General features: G+C 34.8%; 1 protein-coding gene across 1 annotated transcript; it reads left to right on the forward strand.

The window, feature by feature from the left end:
- Positions 1-11,043: 11,043 nt before the first annotated feature.
- LOC126705676 (DNA-directed RNA polymerases II, IV and V subunit 3-like) lies at positions 11,044-15,321 on the forward strand. Its single transcript, XM_050404797.1, has 3 exons — positions 11,044-11,596; positions 11,958-12,195; positions 14,691-15,321. The coding sequence occupies exons 1-3, from the start codon at positions 11,154-11,156 to the stop codon at positions 14,961-14,963; spliced, it is 954 nt and encodes a 317-aa protein (XP_050260754.1). The 5' UTR covers positions 11,044-11,153; the 3' UTR covers positions 14,964-15,321.
- Positions 15,322-22,773: the final 7,452 nt, after the last annotated feature.

A 22,773-nucleotide genomic window follows, 5' to 3' on the forward strand; every position in this document is an offset into this window, starting at 1 on the left:
TAGCACAAGTGCATAAGTGTCTCATATTATGATGATTTGAGATATAAGAAAATCAAATACACTCATAAACAATCATAACTACTTAATGGAGACTATCACCTTCGAAGTACATCCTATAACTCTCACATTTCCTAGAAACACACTTGCAACTATATTTAAAAGCATTTTGATTCTTTTTGCTTTGTTTTTTTTTTTTTTTTTTTTTGCATATTTTTTTGTTGAGTATATCATGCATGGGCATATAAGGGAGAAAGAAAAAATACCCAATTATGTAAGCTTAAACATCACAATTTTGCTATGCCGAAGCATACAAATGTTATACATGATTAGCAGGCTTTAGTAGTGAGATAGTTATTTATGCCTTTCTTTTAAGATTGTTTAGTCCTTCCCGTCAAAAAGAGTGATAAGAGTGTTAAGTATAAGAGATTACTTAATCGTACTTATCACAAACACGAGCCACAAATCTCACTTGTTTAGTTGTGCATTAAGATGCTGATCTAAGATACAAAAGATACAAAGTTTAGAAAACTTTGTTTCAATGGCCATCCAAGGTATACAAGTATCAATGTATACAAACACACACTGTTTTTGTATTTTTCTGATTTTTCAATTTTTCTTATTATTATGAAAAACAAAATAAAGTAAAACTGAAAACAAATAAACAAAAACATGTTAAGTAAAGCAAAGCATAAAACTAGACTAGGTCAAAACAAGAAAGCAAAACAAACAAGTAATGCATAAACAAAAAAGGAGAGAAAAAAAGTGACTAAATCACTTTGAGCCTTTTTCCTTCCACACCTTGGAAGAAAATTTCCTTTGAGCAAACCTTTGATCTGGTGATGAGGGGGAAGAGTTGAAACCGTTCAAGTTTGAAAGAAACATGAAGGCCTTGAAAAGATCTCCAAGATGATGGAAACTGATTCTAGTTTCCGGATGAAAGCATATTATTACTTTGTTGAGTGGTTAACCACTTATAGCAATTTGGACGAATATGCCCTCAAGTTCCACAGTGATGACAAAAATGCGGCTTCTTCGATTAAGACTTTTTGTTATTAACCTTCTTAGTCCTAGGGTTTCTACTCTCTTTTTTTTCAACCTTAGGGAGTGCTCCTAAAATAGATTTGCCCTTGTCTACATTCTCACTAGCTATTTCCATTTTACATTTATTGTTCTCAAAATTAACATTATTAGCAGGTGAGACAAACACAGTTGTACTAGATGAGGCAATATTAGGAGAAGAGAAATCATACCTTAAACCGGTTTTATCAGAAGCAGCTTTCTGAAAGCTTAGCATCTCATCGAGCTTTGCACTAGAAGTCCTCTCCAATTGAGTTCTAACTTGAGACAGTTTTGCTTCAAGCTTCTTTGTCCTTTCAGCAAAGAAGTTGTTCTCGAATCGCAAAACTCCAATGGTTTGATTTGCTTCATCAACCTTTGTAGAGAGCTCCTCTCAATCTAGCTCCACATCACTTAGTTTCTTGGTAGCCAGCCTATACAGTTTCTCATGCTTCTCAAAAACCTTGTACAATTTCGCATAGGCTGTATGGATGTCATCTTGATCGTCCATTTTCTCAAACTTAGAATCCACCAAGTCCTCTTCATCATCTACTGTTTTTGTAACCCCTTCAATAGGATCAACTGTAGTAGTGAAGGCAGTTGAAATTCCCTTGTCATCACTATCATCTGACTCATCCTCAGGCTCGGTGTCACTCAAGGTTGCAGTAAAGGGCTTGCTTTTCCCAATTGTCTTGGGATATGTTGGACATTCTTGTTTCATATGTCCAAAACCTTGACATCCGAAGCACTTTGGTCTAGAGGGAATAGTGTACTGACCGCCATCCTTAGCATCCTTCTTTCCTCTGTCTTGGCTCTTGAAATGAGAAGAACTAGATTACTTACGATCCTTATCAAATCCTTTCGCATTAGCATTCTTCATGAACTTCTTGAATGACTTAGTGATGTAGGATTTCATCTTAGAATCTTCATCTTCAGAAGGCTCATTGGTCTAATTGCTTTTAGCTTTCAATGTCATGCTCTTACTTTTGCTTCCTTTCCCAATTCTTGTCAAACCCAATTCATAGGTTTGCAAATTGCTCACCATCTCTGTCAAAGGAATAAAGTCAATACCCTTTGATTCTTCAATGGCATTGATCTTGGCATGAAATCTCTTAAGCGGAGATCTTAGCACCTTTCTTACAACCTTGGGTTCGGGAATGGTTTCCCCAAGATTAAGGCTAAGTTGACTATGTCCTTCAGCTTGACATAGAACTCATCAAAAGACACATTCTCCTCCATCTTTATCTCCTCAAAGCTAGTAGCGAGCCTTTGGAGTTTTGAATCCTTGACAACCTTAGTCCCTTCATAGGTTGTCTGGAGGATAGTCCATGCTTCCTTAGCAATTTTAGTTGAGGATATCATCTTGAATTCTTCATTGGTCACCGCACTGAATAGTGCATTCAATGCTCTGCTATTGAAGTTTACTGCTTTAAACCTGGCATCATCCCATTCAGCCGACGCTTCCTTTGGTTTAGTCCAACCAATCTCCACAGCTTGTCAGACCTTTTCATCTAAAGACTGCAAGAAATCTCTCATGTATACTTTCCAGTATGCATAGTTAGTTTCATCACATAAATGAGGTATAATAAGAAATTGTCCTTTATCCATGACAAATAGGGATTAATAGATCACACAGTAAAGATTAAACCTAATCAGAGTGTGCCCACTCTGATACCACTTGATAGGCCAAGAATGTATTGACCCCTTTGGTAACTTGATCAATTAATTAGCCAAGTGAATTAATTAAATTCAATTACATGCAATAAACATAGTAGCACAAACAAATCACCAACAAAGTTAAATGTAATGGAAAATAAATTTAACACAAGTGATTTGTTTACGAATGGGGGAAACCCCACCGGGTGAATTTAAGATCACCACTCTCAAGAATCCACTATTATCAAAACAAGCAGTTACAATAAAAGGATTCGCAGTACCTAATACCAACCTACAATTGAACCCTTACCCCAATATCCAATTGGACTTATAATGTAGTGATAATCTCTCCTTTCAATGCACGGCTCCCAATACGTGACTAACCAATGATGCATGGATCCCAGTACATGACTAACACATCAACTTGAAGAAGATGTTGGCTGCAAAGTTCTTCAGTTCATCCAACAATAAAGATCAAGAAGCTCATTGGTTACAAAACCCTTGGTGCAAAGACGCAGTAGCTTCTAAAGAAAATATGATGAACTAGGGCAAATTGTCTCTGGTCACAATATGCATGTATTATCACTTTGCATCAAGTTGCATCATTTGTAACAGCTCTTAAAATAATCCTTATATATATTTAAGGTTGTGAGAAAAGAAACCCTACACAAATACACATGGATATGCGTGAAATCAGATTTGAAAATCCTAACTTTGTAATTCTCAACAGATACAGCTGCTATCGAGCTTCTGTCAAGCTTTAACATTAAACCTCGATAGATATGATTCTGTTGAAATATCTGCCAAGCTTTAATGAATAGCACTTCTTCACTTGTTTCTTGAATAGATTTGCATGGTTCAATACTAAACTTGAACACTTGTTTCTTGAAGTACTAAACTCATCCTAGATCTATCCAATTACAAGTAAAGTGCATTTTATCAAAGGATTAACCAATTTACATAACATATGTCCTAACATTTGCAACCTTGCTAGAGTGAAATTCAAGCAAGGAGCATGTGAGTCTTTTAATGGTTTTGTAAAGATGTTAAATGCTAAATCCAATGATGCTAGAAGTCAAAAGAAGAAGGAAAAGAAGTTAGTGCAGTAAAGTGTAGTGCATCAGTGTGGTGAAGTGCATAGACTACTTCATAAACGACATGAGGAGCTACCTAAACTGCAAGACTAGTTGTGTATTGATTGTACTACATGTAATTTATAGAAGATTAGTTATTTATGTTCATACATTATTAATACACGAGCCAAACTGATTCCTTCATAATGTGGAAGTTAGTTTTCCTTTTCTGTTGCTATATATATAAGACCTCTCGTACAATTTTGTCGGACCATGAGCTATGTCAGTCCACCTAAAAAGCAATTGGTGATAAGGAAGACACACTTAAATCTTTTATAGTATTCAACATTACGCCACACGTGCCTGTTTTTAGAGTGGTTGTAGGGAGTCGAAATGTGGTCCCCTAACAATCCCTTCCTCACAATGACACTCCCGTGACTTGAACCCATGACCTTGGCTCTGATACCATTTGTTGGACCGTGAGCTGTGCCATTCCACCTCAAAACCAATTGGTAATAAGGAAGACACACTCAAATCTTTTATGGTATTTGACATCATGCCACGCAGGCCTGTTTTTAGAGTAATTGTAAGGAATCAAATTATGGTCCCCCCCAACAAGTTTTTCATTCATTGAGTAATAACAAAAATCATTCCAGAAACTTCTCTCTATTTTCTCTCTAAGCTTTCAAGCTTTTCTTTCTTTGTTAGCTTTCAAGATTTTCTTCTTTGTTATTTGTGTTAAACTCTTACATGGTATCAGAGCTTAAGCTTCTTTCAATGGCGTCCAACTCTAAACCACCTTCATCAACAACCTTACAACGTGAGCTTTCACCAATGGAAGATCCTCGAAGTCCATTCTTTTTGCATCATGGTGAAACACCTGGTGCGATCTTGGTTTCTCAACCTTTAACAAAGGATAATTACCCTACTTGGGCCAAAGCTATGAAGATGGTTTTGGATGCCAAAAGCAAGCTCGGATTTGTTGATGGAACGATCAATGCTTTAATGGCAGTCACTCCTCTAGAGAAGCAAGCCTAGTCAAAGTGCAATTTGATGATTTCTTCTTGGATCTTGAATTCTGTTTCATCTCACATCACTACTAGTGTAATCTATAGAGACACAGCTTTTGAGGTCTAGAATGCACTCAAGAATCATTTTTCTCAGGCTAATGGACCACGAATTTCACATCTTCAAAAACAAATTTCTACTATGATGCAAGGAGATTCTACAGTCACTACCTACTTCATAAGGCTTCAGGCTTTGTGGGATCAATTGCTGAATTTTAGGCCTTTACCTTGTTGTACTTATGGTAAATGCTCTTGTGGCGTGAATGATAAGATCACCAATTTTCAGCATCAAGATTCTCTGATGCAATTCCTCAATGGGCTAAATGATTCTTACACTCAAGTGAGAACTCAAATTCTCATAATGGAGCCTATTCCTTCAATAGACAAGGCTTTTTCTATGGTGATTCAAGAAGAAAGGCAAAGGTCTTTGGGATTCAATTTGGGCTCATCAGTTGAGACTACTACTCTTACTGTTAAAAATCAAAACTTTAATCAAAGTTCTAGATTTGCAAGCAATAATAGCAAGACTTTCAAAGGAAATACTGGGAAAGGAAGGCCTGTGTGTAGTCACTGTGGTAAGGTTGGCCACATTATGGAAAAGTGCTACAAGCTATTTGGTTTTCCACCAGGCTATAAGCAAAAGGGAAAGGCTACAATGGCTAATCAGATCAGTATTAAAGGTGATTCATCTCAATCTGAAGTTGCACAATAGAGTAGCAACAATTTTCCTTTTACATCTAAGCAATGCCAACGGCTGATTTCTATGCTTAACACTCATGCCTTCTCATCTGGTTCCAATGATGGTGTTCATTCAGCCAACTCTGCAATTAAACCAACTGTAGCTTCAGGTAATTCTTATGACTTGTTTTAAGAATCTATGATTTTAAGCATGCAACATTCTGTGTTTACTATCAATCCTGTCAACAAGATTGCCTTTAATAGTGAAACTTGGGTTCTTGATATTGGGGCTACAGATTACATCATCCACTCCATCACTTTATTCACTAAAATCACTAGTTCAATATCTACTTTTGTTCAACTACCTAATGGTGAGAAAGTCACTGTTACACACATAGGAACAATTCAAGTAACTTCCACTTTGGTTCTTGAAAATTTTCTTTGTGTTCCCTCTTTTTCATTCAATCTAATTTTTGTTAGCAAATTGACCATGTCCCTATCCTGTTGTCTTGTTTTTCTTTCAAATTTTTGTTCCATACAGGACATTTCCTGTTGGAAAATGATTGGAGTGGGCAAATTGCACAACAATCTTTACTTGCTGCAAGCTTCAACAAATTTCAAATTTGTTTCAGGAGTTTCTTCTATTTTGTAGTTAGTTTTTAGTTCCTTTGTTAATTCTGTTTCCAATGTTCCTGTTGTTTCTAAGCCATATCTTTGGCATCTTAGACTTGAGCATGTTTCTAACAATAAGCTTAATACTTTACACAATGTACTTTCTAATGTAATTTAGTTTCATGGCAATAAAGATTGTGTTCTTTGTCCCATTGCTAAACAGAAAAAGCTCCATTTTCCTTCCTTTAATCATATTTCTGAAATACTTTGATATTATACATTGTGATGTATGGGGTCCTTTTGCAAAATTACTCAAGAAGGTTTCAAATATTTCCTTACTATTGTTGATGATGCCACTAGATTAACTTGGGTTTATTTGATGAAATCTAAGTCAGATACTAGACCCTTGCTGGTTTCTTTTTACAATATGATATGTACTCAGTTTCACACCAAAATTAAAGTGTTTAGGACTGATAATGCTCCTGAATTTTTCTTAAAATATTTTTTTGCTACCAATGGGATTATCCATCAACATTCTTGTGTAGCCACTCCACAACAAAATTCAGTTATGGAAAGGAAACACCAACACATTTTGAGCATGGCTAGAGCTTTAAAATTTCAGTCCAATGTACCTCTTTATCTTTGGGGTGAATGTGTTCTTACTACTGTGCATATCATAAATAGGTTGCCTTCATCTATTTTGAACAATAAGTCACCTTTTGAAAAACTTTATGGTCAAATTCCATCTTATGATCATCTCAAAGTCTTTGGTTGTCTTTGTTTTGCTTCAACCTTATTCCACAATAGATCCAAGTTTGATCCTAGGTCTATTCCTTGTGTTTTTCTTGGCTATCTTTTTGGTGTTAAAGGCTACAAGATTCTTAATTTGTTTACTAGAAGAATTTTTATTTCAAGGGATGTGATTTTTCTTGAAATCATATTTCCTTTCATCTCCACTCCTTTTTCATCTCCATCTCACTCAAATATCCCTTTACCTCATATATTTCCACCAGTGGCATCACCCTTTGATCCTTTGAACTCTTTTCCACATTTTGATTCCATAGAAGATCCTATTCCTATTCAAAATCCCATCTTTACTACTGATACTCTGCATGTCCCTACTATTCCTATTCAGGATTCTGTCCCTATCACAACTCCAGTCCCTAATCTTCCATCACCTCCTATTTATGACTCTATCAATCGACCTGATTCTTCTTTTCCTTTCATTGATTCTCAACCACCTGCTGCAGATATTTCTATTCCTAGTCCCACTATTGTTCCTAGTACAAATCTTGTTCATGTTGCTAATAATCCACCTTTGAGAAGATCTCAAAGGACCTCTAAACCTCCTACTTACCTGGAATCTTATAAGTGTAGCTCAACAACTTGTGATCAATCTGCTCACTTCATTCCATCCATCAAGTCAGGTTCTTCTTCCACCACATCAGGTATCAAATATCCTTTATCCAATTATCTCAATTCTTCTCACTTGTCACCATCATATGCCAATTTATGTTCTCTTATTTCTAATATCACTAAACCCAAGTCCTATTATGAGGCTGTCAAGGATCCCAAGTGGCAGGAAGCAATGGATGCAGAAATTGCTGCTTTAAAATCCAAAATACCTGAACTCTCACTCCTTTACCACCTCACAAAAAGGCAATGGGTTGTAAGTGGGTCTATAGGGTTAAATACAAATCAGATGGCAGTGTTGAGAGATATAAGGCCCATCTGGTTGCTAAAGGTTTCACCCAACAGGAAGGTCTTGACTATACTGAGACTTTTTATCCTATTGCTAAGATGACCACAGTAAAAATCTTGCTTGCTGTTTTTGCTACCAAAGGTTGGCATTTGACTCAATTTGATGTCAACAATGCCTTCCTTCATGGTGATCTTCTTGAGGATGTATATATGCAGCTTCCTTAGGGTTTTCACTGCAAGGGGGGACTGGCTTGTAAGCTCAATAAGTCATTGTATGGGCTCAAACAAGCTTCTAGGCAATGGTACTCGAAATTTTCATCAACAATTCTACAATATGGCTTTAGGCAATCCAAGTCAAGCTATTCTTTGTTCATTAAGAAGTCTCAAAATTCATTCATGGCATTATTAGTCTATGTTGATTATATTCTTATTGCAAGTAATGATGTCAAGGTAGTGAAGAGCTCAAGGTGCTCCTAGACAAGAAATTTAAGCTTAAAGACCTTGGAAATTTAAAATATTTTCTTGGTCTTGAAGTAGCTAGATCAAAAAAAGGGATCACTTTGTGTCAAAGAAAATATGCAAATGAGATACTAAAAGATGCAGGGATGACAACTTGTAAGCCTTGCAAAGTTCCAATGGAACAAAATCTGAAGCTAAGCAAATATCATGGACAATTGTTACCTGATCCTAGAATCTATAAGAGGTTGGTTGGTAGGCTATTGTATCTCACTATCACCAGACCAGATTTAGCATACTTAGTGCATAAGCTTAGCCAATTTATGTCTAAGCCTAGAAAGCCCCATTTAGATGCAACTTACAGGGTTTTGCTGTATATCAAGGGATGTCTTGGTCAAGGAATTTTATAGTCTTCAAGATCAAATTTTCATTTAAAGGCTTATACAGATTCAGATTAGGCAGCATGTGTTGATAGTAGAAGATCAACAACTAGTTACTGTGTTTTTCTAGGAGAATCTTTGGTTTCATGGAAGTCTAAAAAGCAGTCCATAGTCTCCAAATCTTCTACAGAGACAGAATACAAGGCTATGGTTGTGATAGTTTGTGAAAAAACCTGGCTGCTAGCATTGTTGAAGGATCTTGAGGTTTATCATCCACAACTAGCAATGCTTTTCTGTGACAATCAAGCAACAATATACATAGGAAAGAATCCAATATTTCACGAAAGGACTAAACACATTGAAATTGACTGTCACTTGGTTGGGGACAAGATGCAAGATAGAGTGATTAAGTTGTTTTACACTCCTACTCACACTCAATTGGCAAATTTACTCACAAAGGCACTTAGTGCTCAACAATTAGCTTCTTTGCTTATCAAGATGAGAATCACCAATATCCATGGTTCCGATGCTCATCTTGAAGGGGGGTGTAAAGATGTTAAATGCAAAGATGCTAAATCCAAAGATGCTGAAGGTCAAAAGAAGAAGGAAACGAAGTTAGTGCAATGAAGTGAAGTGCATTAGTGTGGTGAAGTGCATAAACTGCTACATAAACGACATAAGGAGCTGCCTAAACTGCAAGACCTATTGTGTATTGATTGTACTACATGTAGTTTATAGAAGATTAGTTATTTATGTAACACGTGATTAATACATGTTCCAAACTAATTCCCTCATAATGTGGAAGTTAGTTTTCCTTTTCTGTTGCTTTATATATAGGACCTCTTGTACAATTTTTCTCCTTTTCTGTTGCTTTATATATAGGACCTCTTGTACAATTTTTCATTCATTGAGTAATAACAGAAATCATTTCAGAAACTTCTCTCTTTTTTCTCTCTAAGCTTTCAAGCTTTTCTTTCTTTGTTCTTTGTGTTCAACTCTTACAGTTTAATGATTTACTTAAGCATGCCTTATTCTCACTTGATCCGACTTTAGCATCTCGCTCAAACGAACTTCTTCAGCTTACAAATCTAAGCAATCTTCAAACTAGAATTTAACCAAGTTCTACATTAAATAAAATACATCAAAAAACTTGAATTTTTTTACAAGCAAATCTCATGAAATGGGCCAACTTAAAATCTTCACAAACTCCCCATTTGGAAATTTCGTAATAACAATTTAAAGACAAGTCTACTTAGACGTTGCAAAATGGGCGGGTTGGATCGGGTTCGGGTCAGGTCAATCTGGTTTGCGGATCGTGGGACAGGTTGAGTTGACCCATATTTTTCAAACAAGTTTTTTTTTATTTTTTTTTTCTTTTTTGAAATGGATGTAATCTGTCAATTTTTTATGAGTTCCTTAACTGTAATTAGATTCTCACTGGTAATACTGTTACCACTTACCAATTACCACTAAACACTTGATACCTAAATTTGGTGCAACTCTTATTCCAGCTTTCTAAAAGCTAATCTTGGTATAATCTTCAATCTGTTTAAAGTAGGAAGAGAAAATGAAGGTGGCAAGTAAAGAATGACAAACTATAATGAAGTACATAACATATTAGGTAAAGAAGAATGAGTAAATATTTTATAAGAATTACACCTCAATCTCAATCTACTCAACGTTGGTAGACGTTGTAAAACGGGTGGGTCAGGTCGGGTAATGGTCGGGTCAATCGAGTTTGCAGGTCAAACAAGTCACGAGTCAAAACGAGTCATTTTTAAAAGGGTCAGTCGGATTATGGGTCAATCAGGTCGGGTTAGAAAATTTTGACCCATTTTTCCATGTCTACGTCTACTATAGAAAGTCCTAAGAGATCAGACTTACTAGGCCTAACCATGACTAACGAGACTTAATAAACTTTCAACAAGTAACTTGTCTTTCTTGAAATCATGAACAAACACGGAATAACTGAATGATAATTATGTTAAAAATGGTAATCTATATTATTAGAAATAGAATATGTATTTGTAATGAAATAACTATTCTTATTTATACGTTTGTTTGTAAAATTGAATAAAACCACAAATCTACATTTCCAAAATAACTTTTTTTTGAAGTTACATTTCTAAAATAACTTGCTTATATAATTTACAATTATTGTGTAATTCAATTATCCTAAAATTACAAATAAAGAATTTTTGCATACTATAGGATAAGTAGTTGTCTTGTTTTTGAATTATAAAGTTTAATTTTTACACCTTTATTGGGTTTATTTTTTTTTTCTTTTTTTCTTTTGGGCCAGAAGAACTACTAAAAGAATTTGAATAATAAAACGGAGCAACCAAGCCCACTAGATACTGCGAGAGAGAGAGAGAGAGTACTGAAAAGAAGAAGCTGAAAAACAAAAACCCCAAATTTTGGGTTTTATCACTTTATAGTTTGAGAGAGAGAGAAACCTCGGAGACAGAAACATCATGGACGGAGGAATGTCGTACCAGCGATTCCCGAAGGTGAAGATCAGGGAAATGAAGGACGACATGGTCAAGTTCGAGCTACGAGAGACGGACGCGAGTGTGGCCAACGCGCTTCGGCGCGTGATGATCGCGGAGGTCCCGACCGTCGCCATCGACCTCGTCGAAATCGAGGTCAACTCCTCTGTCCTCAACGACGAGTTCATCGCTCACCGACTCGGTCTCATCCCACTCACCAGTGACCGAGCCATGAGCATGCGCTTCTCGCGTGACTGTGACGCTTGCGACGGTGACGGCCAGTGCGAGTTCTGCTCCGTCGAGTTTCACCTCCGTGCAAAGTGCCTCACTGACCAAACCCTCGATGTTACCAGCAAAGACCTTTACAGCTCCGACCACACCGTCGTTCCTGTTGAGTTCTCTGATCCCAATGACCCTGGCGAGCAAAGGTACCCTTTTTAGCCCCAAAAAAATACGAACTTTGTTTGTTTCTCTTTGAGTTTTTCAGGGTTTAGAGATTTAATGAAGACCCATTTGGTTGTTTAGTTGATTGGGTTTGAAATTTGTTTGTTTCGGATTTAGAAATTTGTGAAAATGGTTTTGAAATAAAGCCCCAGTTGGTTGTCTGGCCAAAATGAAACCATATTATGATTTATTGATGTTCTTTTATGTCTATGAAACTCTGCATGTGCCTGTGCTTAGCTTAGTTTCATATATTTTGCTCATAGCCTGGAAAAAAGAGGGTTTGGGTAACATTTAGTAACTCTATTTTGAGATTGTTATATTTGACTTGGTTTGTATTGCATTTAGGGGAATTATCATTGTGAAGTTACGTCGTGGACAAGAACTGAGGCTGAGGGCTATAGCCAGAAAAGGGATTGGTAAAGATCACGCAAAATGGTCACCTGCAGCTACTGTCACATTTATGTACGAGCCAACGATTAGAATCAATGAAGACTTGATGGAAACTTTGTCACTCGAGGAGAAAAGAACCTGGATTGACAGTAGTCCTACCAAAGTTTTTGACATAGATCCCGTTACCCAACAGGTTCTATTTTTTTATCCAGTGTAGTAGTGTTATTTTTTAGAATAAAATATATTTGCTCAATCTTATGTTTCTTATGCCTCTTTGTGTCTAGTAATATGCTTGAAGCTTTGAAATGTGGGTTGTGTACTTGACTTGTTCTTTAAGTTTATTTCCTTAGAGGGATTACGCTTTGAGGATGCTATGATTCACTTTTATTTTATTTTAATTTATTGCCAACAAGTTTTAGCTCAAATGCAACCTTCTTCCTTGATAGAAATAAGGTGGAGGCTGAAGTTTGTTGGTCTAGGCATCCTTGTGTTACTTACCAATAAAAACAGTATAGTTTCACTCTCCTGTATGGACCTCTTATAATTTTTCTGCTCATAGGGAAAAAGGTAGCAACAATGTTCTTTATTGGCTCATGTTTGTGCGGCCAAAGCAATATTAATGGTTACTTGGTTAGATAACATTAGAAGCCTTTGGTTATATTATTGTTCACTGAAAAGGCTGAAATGGGTAAATTTTGTGGATGTGCTCTGTTGTTTGGACCAATGGTTTCTCCTTTTTAGTACTGAATTTTCACAATCCTCAAATTTCAGCTTGGTTAGGGATATCTCAATGTTGTCTGTTAAAGGTCTGCAGTAGTTATTGTGGCATCTGGAACTCTTTCCTGACTTTTTTCTTGTGTTGCTGCATGTTGTGCTTGACAACTTCATTAGGTTGTGTGTTGCTTGTGTGTGTGTGTTTTTCAATGATTTATTTCCTATTATCATTGGGTCTCTAGATCATAGTGTAGGAAATATTAAATATTGATGTAATTGGACTTAATAATCCATGAGTATGAGAACTTTGTAAGAAGCAATATCTAACTACTGGGGGTATAAGAATTTTGACTATGGAGAGAGAAGGAGAGAGAGTTTTCGAAAAATTCTCATTCCTGGTATGTACAATGTTTAGAATTGCTGGACAGCAGAATTGGGTGTCTTTTTCTTTTCCATTTTAATGATATAATTGGTGACTTGTTACAGCTTTTTTTTGACATATCAATGCTGCAACAAAGCACACTTTTGCCAAAAGAGATGGAAATTTAAAAGAAAAAAAAGTTTATTTTAAATGGACAGTCCTAGGTTTAAAAGATTTGGAATATTTTCCAGTCTTTTACTTATATAATGTGACGGAACTATTGTTTGGGATTGTTCATATGTATTAGAATCCATATCTCATAAGGATTTTTGTGTGGTCATCTATTGTAATTCAGGTCCTAACATGAATAGGTATTAGGTGAGATGTCTTCTGGTGTGTCTAGGGCTGGCAAATAAGTTGATAGGATGGCTCAGATTAGGCTAATAATGAAAGTCTCAAACTTCAGTGTTAAATAAAATACCTTTGTCCTTTCTCTCTCCCTCTCTCTCTTAATTGCTAGCTGGTTCGTTGATATCTTCTCTGTTTCTTCCTCCATAGACTCTTCTCTTGTTATTTCTTTCTTAAAATGAACATATGTTGAAGTGTTTCTTCTTTTGGGGATATGGACAAGTATTGTTCTTGACTATAGACTTTTGGATAAGACTTTTGAGCTTCCTGCTTGGGGCTGCTATCAAACGCAATTTTTCCTGGTTTGGTGCCATGCTTGTATTAAAAGTAAAATCAAACAAGAGCTATTTGGGAAATGAAAATGTAGGAAAAACTGTGAAAGTTTACTTGATTCTTTGATCAATTAATTAATACAATGAAGCTCTGTAGGGTTGTACAAGAAACCGAACACACCAACACCACTGACAGAAACCAACCCAAACTGGCCTCCAACAACAGCTACAAAAGGTGTGGGAGCCGGTGATCAGCCGAAAACTTGCTCACTGAAGGTGGTGAGGGGTGGTGTGGTAATAGGTAGCCATTTATTGGCTACAGTGATAACAGACTTTCGATCTTGTAGCTAACTCCCCACTAACCTCCTGAGCAATAAGACAAAAGCACATGGCCACTAATCTAACAATCAAGGATTCAAGATACAGAACTGCTACTATTTATAACTGAGAATGCTTTGTAGCTCAACAGCAGCGAGACTTGTGATGGAACAAGCCCAGTGAACAAATTGTTGTATAGAGTAACTACGTCTTGTGTAACTTGTTCACTTGTCTTCTTCAAGCTTTTCACCTTGCTGTTTAACAGCTTTTGACTTCTTTCTTTAATTTAAGTGATTTTCCATCTTTAGTTGAAGATGACTGACAATACTGAAGTCTTAGTTATTTCATTATAATATATGTTTATTGAGTAGAATTCTTATATGAGAGTGGTAGTGCTCTTTAGGTTGCTGACGCACTAATGGATTATTTAATCTGATTTTGCATTCCTAGTGATGATGCCCCTGCAAATGTGCATGAAAGGGTTCATTTTAATAGTGAGAACTTTGTGCATTGGTCTAAGTTCAGTCAGATGTGTACTACATTGCGTGATCCTTTCTTTGATTGCATTGTTTGTCATTGTTGCATGACTAAGTTTATATTGTTCTTTTTTATTAGGTAGTAGTGGTTGAACCTGAGTTATACACTTATGATGATGAAGTGATCAAGAAAGCAGATGCTATGGGGAAGTCAGGGCTTGTGGAGATTGAAGCCAAAGAAGACAGTTTTATATTCACTGTAGAATCTACTGGTGCAATCAAAGCTTCTCAGTTGGTACTCAATGCCATAGAAATCCTCAAACAAAAGCTGGATGCAGTTCGCCTGTCAGATGATACTGTAGAAGCTGATGATCAGTTTGGTGAACTAGGTGCTCATTTGCGAGGAGGATGATGCTGTTTGTAAAAAGAAGATGAATCAATTGTTCCTTTTAGGTTCTAGGAGATCAATTGAATTTCATTAGGTTTTTGGGACTTGGTCATGTGCTGTACTAACTACATCTTCCATTTTTCATGTTAACTTGTGCTGTGCTAGTTACTCCCCTCCAAAACAGAAACCTTTGCTAATCTGTTTAAAGCAATGTATGTCCTTGGATCTCTGGAGAAATTTTCCTATATTTTCTTTGTGAACCTGTCATGTCATGAGACATTACCTACAAGCAAAACCTGTACACTCTGCTTACTAGTGGTCATGGCATTTAGCTTGTACTGCACTGCATATTACTTAACATGTATACTTGTGCTTATTGTAAGATACTGTCACTTCCCCAGTTTGTACTCGTTTTATCACTTGCATAATGCATTTTACTTTGCTGATCACTTGCATTGGTTGCTCTTAGAACTGTTAGGGCCAAAATGATCATAATGTTGGTAACTAAACATTGTAGAATATTTTTCAGTGCTAATGGCTGAGGGGAGTTTGGTTTGAGGGGAGAGGAGGGGAATAGAGTAAAGTTGGTCAAAAAATTCTAATTTTCAGGCAATTCTACTTTACTCTCTTCCACTCTCTCTTAATTCAAATAGACCATCAAGTTCCCCTTGTTCACTTTGTTTTTTTGTGTGGGTATATTTTTTTTCCATTTTTTTAGCGACTTAGAAAATATCATATGGATAAACTGGGTAGGGATATTTTAAGTTGAAAGCTCTATCATGCAATAGTTCAATGAATATGGGCTCTGATAGAGCCAACTATATAAGTATATGATATTTGTTTGCTCTAGGATGTCCTTTGTCTTGGAGGATATTATTTAAAATTTGGAATGAAGATCACTGTTAGTCTGTTAGTGTACATGCTGCTAGTTTGTGTGAAATTTCAGATGATTCCTCGGAAATCTGGTTGAAAAATCAGGACAAAATCATAGCATTTAGTTAATATTTCCAATCTATTTAGACTTGGATTTGGACCGAATCTCTTGATCTGATTTCAGGTTACTTTAGGTGGTCAAGCCTGGTTGAATGGACTTGAGTTGCAACTGCTTTAATGCCCAAATAAGAAATCAAGCAGTGTGCTTGGTTATCAGGAAAAGCATACCTTGGAACTCGTTTTCAAACGTCCACTTATTTGGTGTTTCCAAACAAATTAATAATTTTCAATAGGGAAGGATATCATTTTTAGACAATTCAGCTCTGAAAAAGACTTATTTACGTTAATTTGTTTATCAAAAAAATCCAAACTCAAATCCAAGTTTAGGCTAGTCTATTATACAAGTAAAGCTCAAACATAGTAATACGTTTGTGAATATAATACTCAATTTAACTATATATAATGTTATATTTTTATAGTTATATATGTCTAAAAATATGCTTATATGTATAGACCTGAAATTGGATTATATAAGTTTGTAAATAGGTTTATATTATATCAATTTTTTATTTGTAGTTTATTGATAATATAAATAGTCAACTTGTAATAAAATTTTTATAGATTTATGAACAAGTAAAAAAATTCTAGTCATAGTTTTATACTAGTCATAGTCGCTAAGTGATCCATGGAAAAATTTGATCAATATAGACCGAATTGAATCAAATAAACCAAACTAGACCGTGGTGGACAACATGGACCAAAATGTACCAAAATAGACCAAATTGAATAAAATACTATGCTGATGTGGCTCAGTAGGAGCATAGTAACAATAAATGTTTCAATTAAGCTTTTGAATATTATATAGATATAGATAAATGGAAAAAAAAATAAGTTAATCAAGTAATTCATAAACAAGTTCAAGTTTATTTGACTAGAAAATGAATCAAGCTTAAATATGTAATCTTATTTGGTGATGAACTCTAGTTTGACTTGTATTTGAAATAAAACTAAATGATCATGTCTGAACTTTTAACACTCGACTCGACTCAGCTCATTTACTGTCCTAATTCAATTTTCCCACCTCCACAACATACAAATTAAACACCCTTCATTATCATACTATGCTAACGCTTAAATTATCAAAGCTTTCATTAGGTAATTTGAGCCATTTCACACCACCATATTAGTTTAACAACACGTTGGCGGAAATGCTATTCCTATGTTAGATTTATTCCACCAATTGCTGCGGGGTTTTCAATTCCAGTTTCAATTGTTTTATATTTCAATTGAAATAACAGCACTATAAGTTACAAATTCTAGCTGTGTTGCAACATGTTCACCTGCGTGTGTACTATAGGAAAAAGTCACGGGTTCTGTTCCTAATAAGAGAATATGTGGGCCAAATACCAATTTATCTCCATTCTAGGCCAGGAAGTGGTCTAGAGCTTCTCAAAAAAAAGGAAGTGGTCTAGAGCCAGAACAAGCAAAGGTTAAAAAAAGAACAAACTCTACGATTCTATGGTTTCCCTGATGTTATCACTTAATTTTGAAATCCTATGAGATGAGATTTGAAAACATGTCACCATCATCTACATCCTCTACATGCAATTCTGATCGTGATACTGCTCCCTCTATCTCTTTGGACTAATAGACTAACACCTTGTTTTTGGCCTCTACATCCTTATCGGTTTGCTGTCCTTACTGTGTAGGCCCTTGCAATCACAATTCACAAGAAAGTGAATTTCATGTCCTAGCATTGAGGTCAATTTTTGTAGATTTTGACAAGATAACGATTATGGTAAATGTCTAGAACCTATTATAGATCTTGAGTCACATAATAGAAGGTAAAAACTTGTACATAATTATGCAGTATATCATACTATGACAACAAATATACCGAGCTCAAAAGTATTATTGTGAACCCGAAATGAATTATTTATCATATTTAGGATCTTTTTAGAAACAATTTATTTAGTTGAAATTGAAAACTTATCATATTTAGAGTCCTTTTAAGAATAGTTTATTTAGTTGAAATTGAAAACTTTTTACTGAAAATGTGCTAAAGTATACTTGTACCTTAAAAATAATTTGAAAATGTGAGAAACTACAGAGAAAAAATAAGGTTTTAAAAAATTATATATAAAAGTTAAAAAAAACTAAAAACTAAAAACTGAATTTATAAAATCATACCAAACACACTCTTGATGTCTTGTAGGTGTTATTGAACCGGGTAACTTTGAACAAATGTGGCCTTTTGTTTTACTTGTCACCTTTTTTTTTTTGAGAAACGTTTTACTTGTCACCTAACACTTCAACTCAACACACTGTTTAAAATTCTAATAGTTGTTGATGATAGGGGTTGGTTTATTTTAGCCTGTCAAAAGATACCCAAATCTTTGTCTGCGAAACTAGACATACCTGCAGTTTGGCAGCTAAGCCTTGGGTTGGGACATACATGCCATGTCTGACCCTCAAAACATCTAAAGCTGCTATTGCCCTTTGTTTTTTTCCTGACCCTCTAAAAGGGGCTGTTGAGGCCTGAAAGCAACCTACCAAGCTTAGAAATCAATTTCACCCCTTAATCAAAGGGAAAAGAAAGTTTACTAAAAAAAAATGTAACATTTTTCGTAATGTAATTTTTAATTCAATATAATATCACTTTTAGATTAGTTGATTTTTAGGACAAGGTTTCTCCCAAAACTAATTTGGAAAAAAAATTCTTTAAAATTATTTTTATATCTTTTTATTTGACATGAATCTTGAAAATCTAACGGTTGAATTGCATTTTCTGTATATTTTTAATACGCATGTCAAATTTTGTTCAAATAGAATGTTAAACTATTCGATCAATAAACTTATTTTTTATACATACACTTATATCATAAAAACTTAAAATTTAAATATTTGATTAATGACATAACTATTGATCTTTAATCTTTTTGAAAATTTTACAAGTATAGATAATATAATAAAAACATTAAATCTAATAGTTAAATTTTCAAAATTCAAATTCAATATAAAGATAAAAGAAGCGTTTGAATAGTTCCTCTCCAAACATTTTCCTAATTTGTATTACCATTATTATATATAGATCACAACAAATCACATCAACAGTTTTTGCATCGCTAAGTATTTATCTGCTTTACAAATCAAGGACCACAAACATAGCACTGGCTTGGCCACTTGATAAAAGAGTAAATTCTGAATACATTGAATGCTACTTGGATGACATTTTCCTTTCTACATATTTGACATTACATTTGACATTGTGGGGCAGCCAGTTGGGCTCAAGCAAGAAAATAATTTGAGGTCCCAGTCGAAGATTTTGAATTAATGGTTTAATTGACTTGCATATTTATTGATTTTGAGGACAATGTCATTCAAGTTAGGTACACAAACCCAGATGTCATAAACAGCTTGAGCTAAGTTCATTTACTATTTTGTTTGCTATCAACAATGCTTATCAGTTTAGACTTTAGACAACTCATCCTCACCAATCAGCTTTTCCTCTATTGGCAACAAGTCTGGGAGGTGGTTCGTAAGCTCTTAATAACTTGATAAGAAATAAAAGAGTTACATCGAACATACTTCAATTCTTTTGCTGGGCACCTAATTAATTGCAGGTCAATGGTTCAGTCAACACTGGGCTTCACGGGGTTAGGCTCATGAGCATGCAAGTTTTGGTTTCATATAGGCATATTCATATAGCTTATTTCCTTAAAATAATGTTATATATATAATCTTTGGCAATAATTTGTCACATCAACGGATATGAATTTTTTTTTTTCCCACTTTTGTGTGTTTATAGACGTTCTCCTCGAAATATAATGTAAATTATACCCACTTATTTTTTAGATTCTACAAAATGATGTCCAAATGATTTTTTATAAAATGGCACTCTACTTGAAGTTTGTATAAATATGATAGTTAAATTTTGTGGTTTTTGAATTGATTTTTTTTTTTTTTTGGGGGGGGGGGATACTTTCTCTCTGAGATTTTTTTTCTTTTTTTCTTTTCCTCAACATGCAAGATGACAAGAAAGTTTGAGGTTTTTTATTTTTAATGAGGATTTTTTTTTAGTATGAAATTTCAAAAAATTGTACATAAAAAAGAGAGAGAGAGAGAGAGAGAGAGAGAGAGAGTCAAGCTTTGATCGATCGTGAATATGAAGAATGAGTATTGCCAAGCTCGCAACAATTTGAATAATTATGCTAAAGTACTAGGTCAACTTGTGCTTGGTTTGAAATGAATTATTGGCAAAGCTTTAGCAACCTAGTACTTTTGCTCAAATTTTTTTTTTTTTTTAAATCCCTTTAGCACAAATCCAAGATTTCAACATTCGAACAGCATAATTGAGTTTGGACCACATACATGTCAAAATTTTCCCAAGATGACACCTAAGATATACGAGATCTATAGCATATATATATATATACATGCATCTTGTTGATGATGAATTTGATTGTACAAGTTGAAGACAATTCTTCAGTATGTCATGGTGGCTAAACGGTTTAGGTTTTTGGCAATACATGAGTTGTGACCACCTTGAATAAGATCCATTCCTATCACATTGGATGCCGATTGTGTAGTATCAATATTAACTGTTCACCAGACAATATGAAAAGAAGTTTGGGACAATAATTCGATTCACGCATTGGATGTGCAATGCAGGCAAGTTGACAGTCGTTTGGGGCCTCCATTCTGATTTTCTTCAACGTCCCTTTGCCTTCTGGGACCCTATTGGATATATCATATATCATATTGGATTGGTTTTTAGAGTTTTTGAGTCCTAAATATTAACATGTAATGTAATAATGGTAGAAACTTCCATCAAGTAGAAACATCCAACGTTTCCCCACATATGTTTCAGAGAAAAACATTTTACTTGTTTTAGTTAGTAGTTTCACCATGAAAAAAAAAAAAAAAAAAAAGAGGGATTAGTCGGGGTCAATTTCAGTAATACTCTTATCAAGTATCAACTATGATTCTCAAACATATAAACCGTTTGAATACAAACCAGTTTTTATGCTCAAGGCAGATTGGCTCACTTCAATAAAGAGGATATGTGTTTGGTGCAACTAGGAGCGGAGCTAGAAATTTTAATTTGAGGAAGCCAAGTTGTGATACCAATATATTAATTAAGAGTTAAGACAAACTTCTACACACATATATATACAAATTAATTTACTAAGAGAATTCATCATCTTCTAAATTTTAATGAGTATATTAAAGTTATGTATTTCTTCTATTAGACATGTACAAAAATTTATCATTTTATACATAATTTAATTTGTTAAACCTCTTAAATTATATGATTTTAATATAATTTTTCTTACTTTTAAGAGTACTATCGAAACAACTCAAAATTTGGAGGGGCCAACTTCAATTTTTACATGCTACATTTTTTAAAATGTAAATAAAATGCATACTATAAAATAATTTTTTTAAATTTTGGGGGGCCTTGGCCCCCCACCCTTGTGTGTGACTCCACTACTATGCAGCCTAACTTAATACTACTTTAATATGAAAAGCACAAGTTAACGATGATAACAACGACATTAAAATACTTCCATTAGGATGATGGATATGCTTGGTGTTCCCATAAAATGTAGGATAAATGTGGTCGCGTTTAAATTAGAACATGTTTTAAACTTTCTTGAATCTGTTAAGTTCATTTTGAGAGTTGAGTAATCTCAACACTTGGCCTCATTTTGTTGCCTATAGTTCCCAACATTATAGTGTTTCCATATTTCATTTTATGCTTCCTTTTTCCATGTTGGCTTTTAGCCCATTATAGTCTGAAGTTTAGATCCTCAAGATAGATTAGACACTTATTAATGAACTTACAATCAAATTCACTCTTTAGCCCTAGGGTGATGGGTGTATTAATGGGAAAGTAGATGAGTGAATGAGACTTGTAACTCTTAATCCAAGTCCACATCAAAGAGAGTACTATAATCTTCAATATAACTTTGGGCATTTATAAGCATATATCTTCAAAAGGAGACATAATACATTCAATGACCTTCCTTTGAGTCCCTTCTTGTTTGAGGAAATAAAGGCCCCCTACAACCTAAGGGCCAATCATGTAAAGAGCTATTACACCATAGCCAGTCATATATACCAATTCGTACCTCCAATCACTTCGATGTCTCTAGAACATTGATTCAGATTTTAGGATGTCATTTTCCAAGATTTTTAAATAATGTCCCCTGGATTTTCATAAAATGATATGCAGTGTGTGCTAAACAGCAAGTTTTAATGGGAAAATTAGTTTCATATGGTTAATATGTTTTACCTTTAGGTATCTTACATATGAATTAATTATGTACCATTCAATCGATTATCCAGTATTGCTTTCTTTTATGAGTCATTGATGTAGACAACTTATGATTTTGTCTTGGTCTAGAGTGAGATTGAAAATCCTAAAACGTCACTCTCTCTTCATAAGCCATACTTTAAGATCATAGAGTGCATTAGAGTATTATTTTAAGATACAAGAAAGCAATATTTTTTTTTTCACTGGGGTGTACTTCCCATGTCAAAGTTCATTTTTGGAGGACATAATATTGAAAGTTTGGGATCATAACATTTTGAAATGGCTTCCAGTCAAAAGGACAATTGATTGCCCAAGAGCTGAAGATGGCAGGGTCTATAAAGTAACACAATTGTATGTTCTTACTTTAAATGCCCATTGATGTTATTTCCATCTTCTACAAACAAACACACCCTTCTGAAAAATAAGACTGTGTAAGAGACACTAGAGAGAGAGAAAGGCCTATGGTCCCATATGGTCCTCTTCTTTGTTGTCCTTCAAAGCTTTACAGCTGTGAGCAAGAAAAAGATAGAAGAAATTTTACTTGAAGGTTTTGGTGCAAATTGATTTCATGTGATTTCATTA

This window comes from Quercus robur, chromosome 11 (assembly GCF_932294415.1).
Source record: "Quercus robur chromosome 11, dhQueRobu3.1, whole genome shotgun sequence".
NCBI lineage: Eukaryota > Viridiplantae > Streptophyta > Magnoliopsida > Fagales > Fagaceae > Quercus > Quercus robur.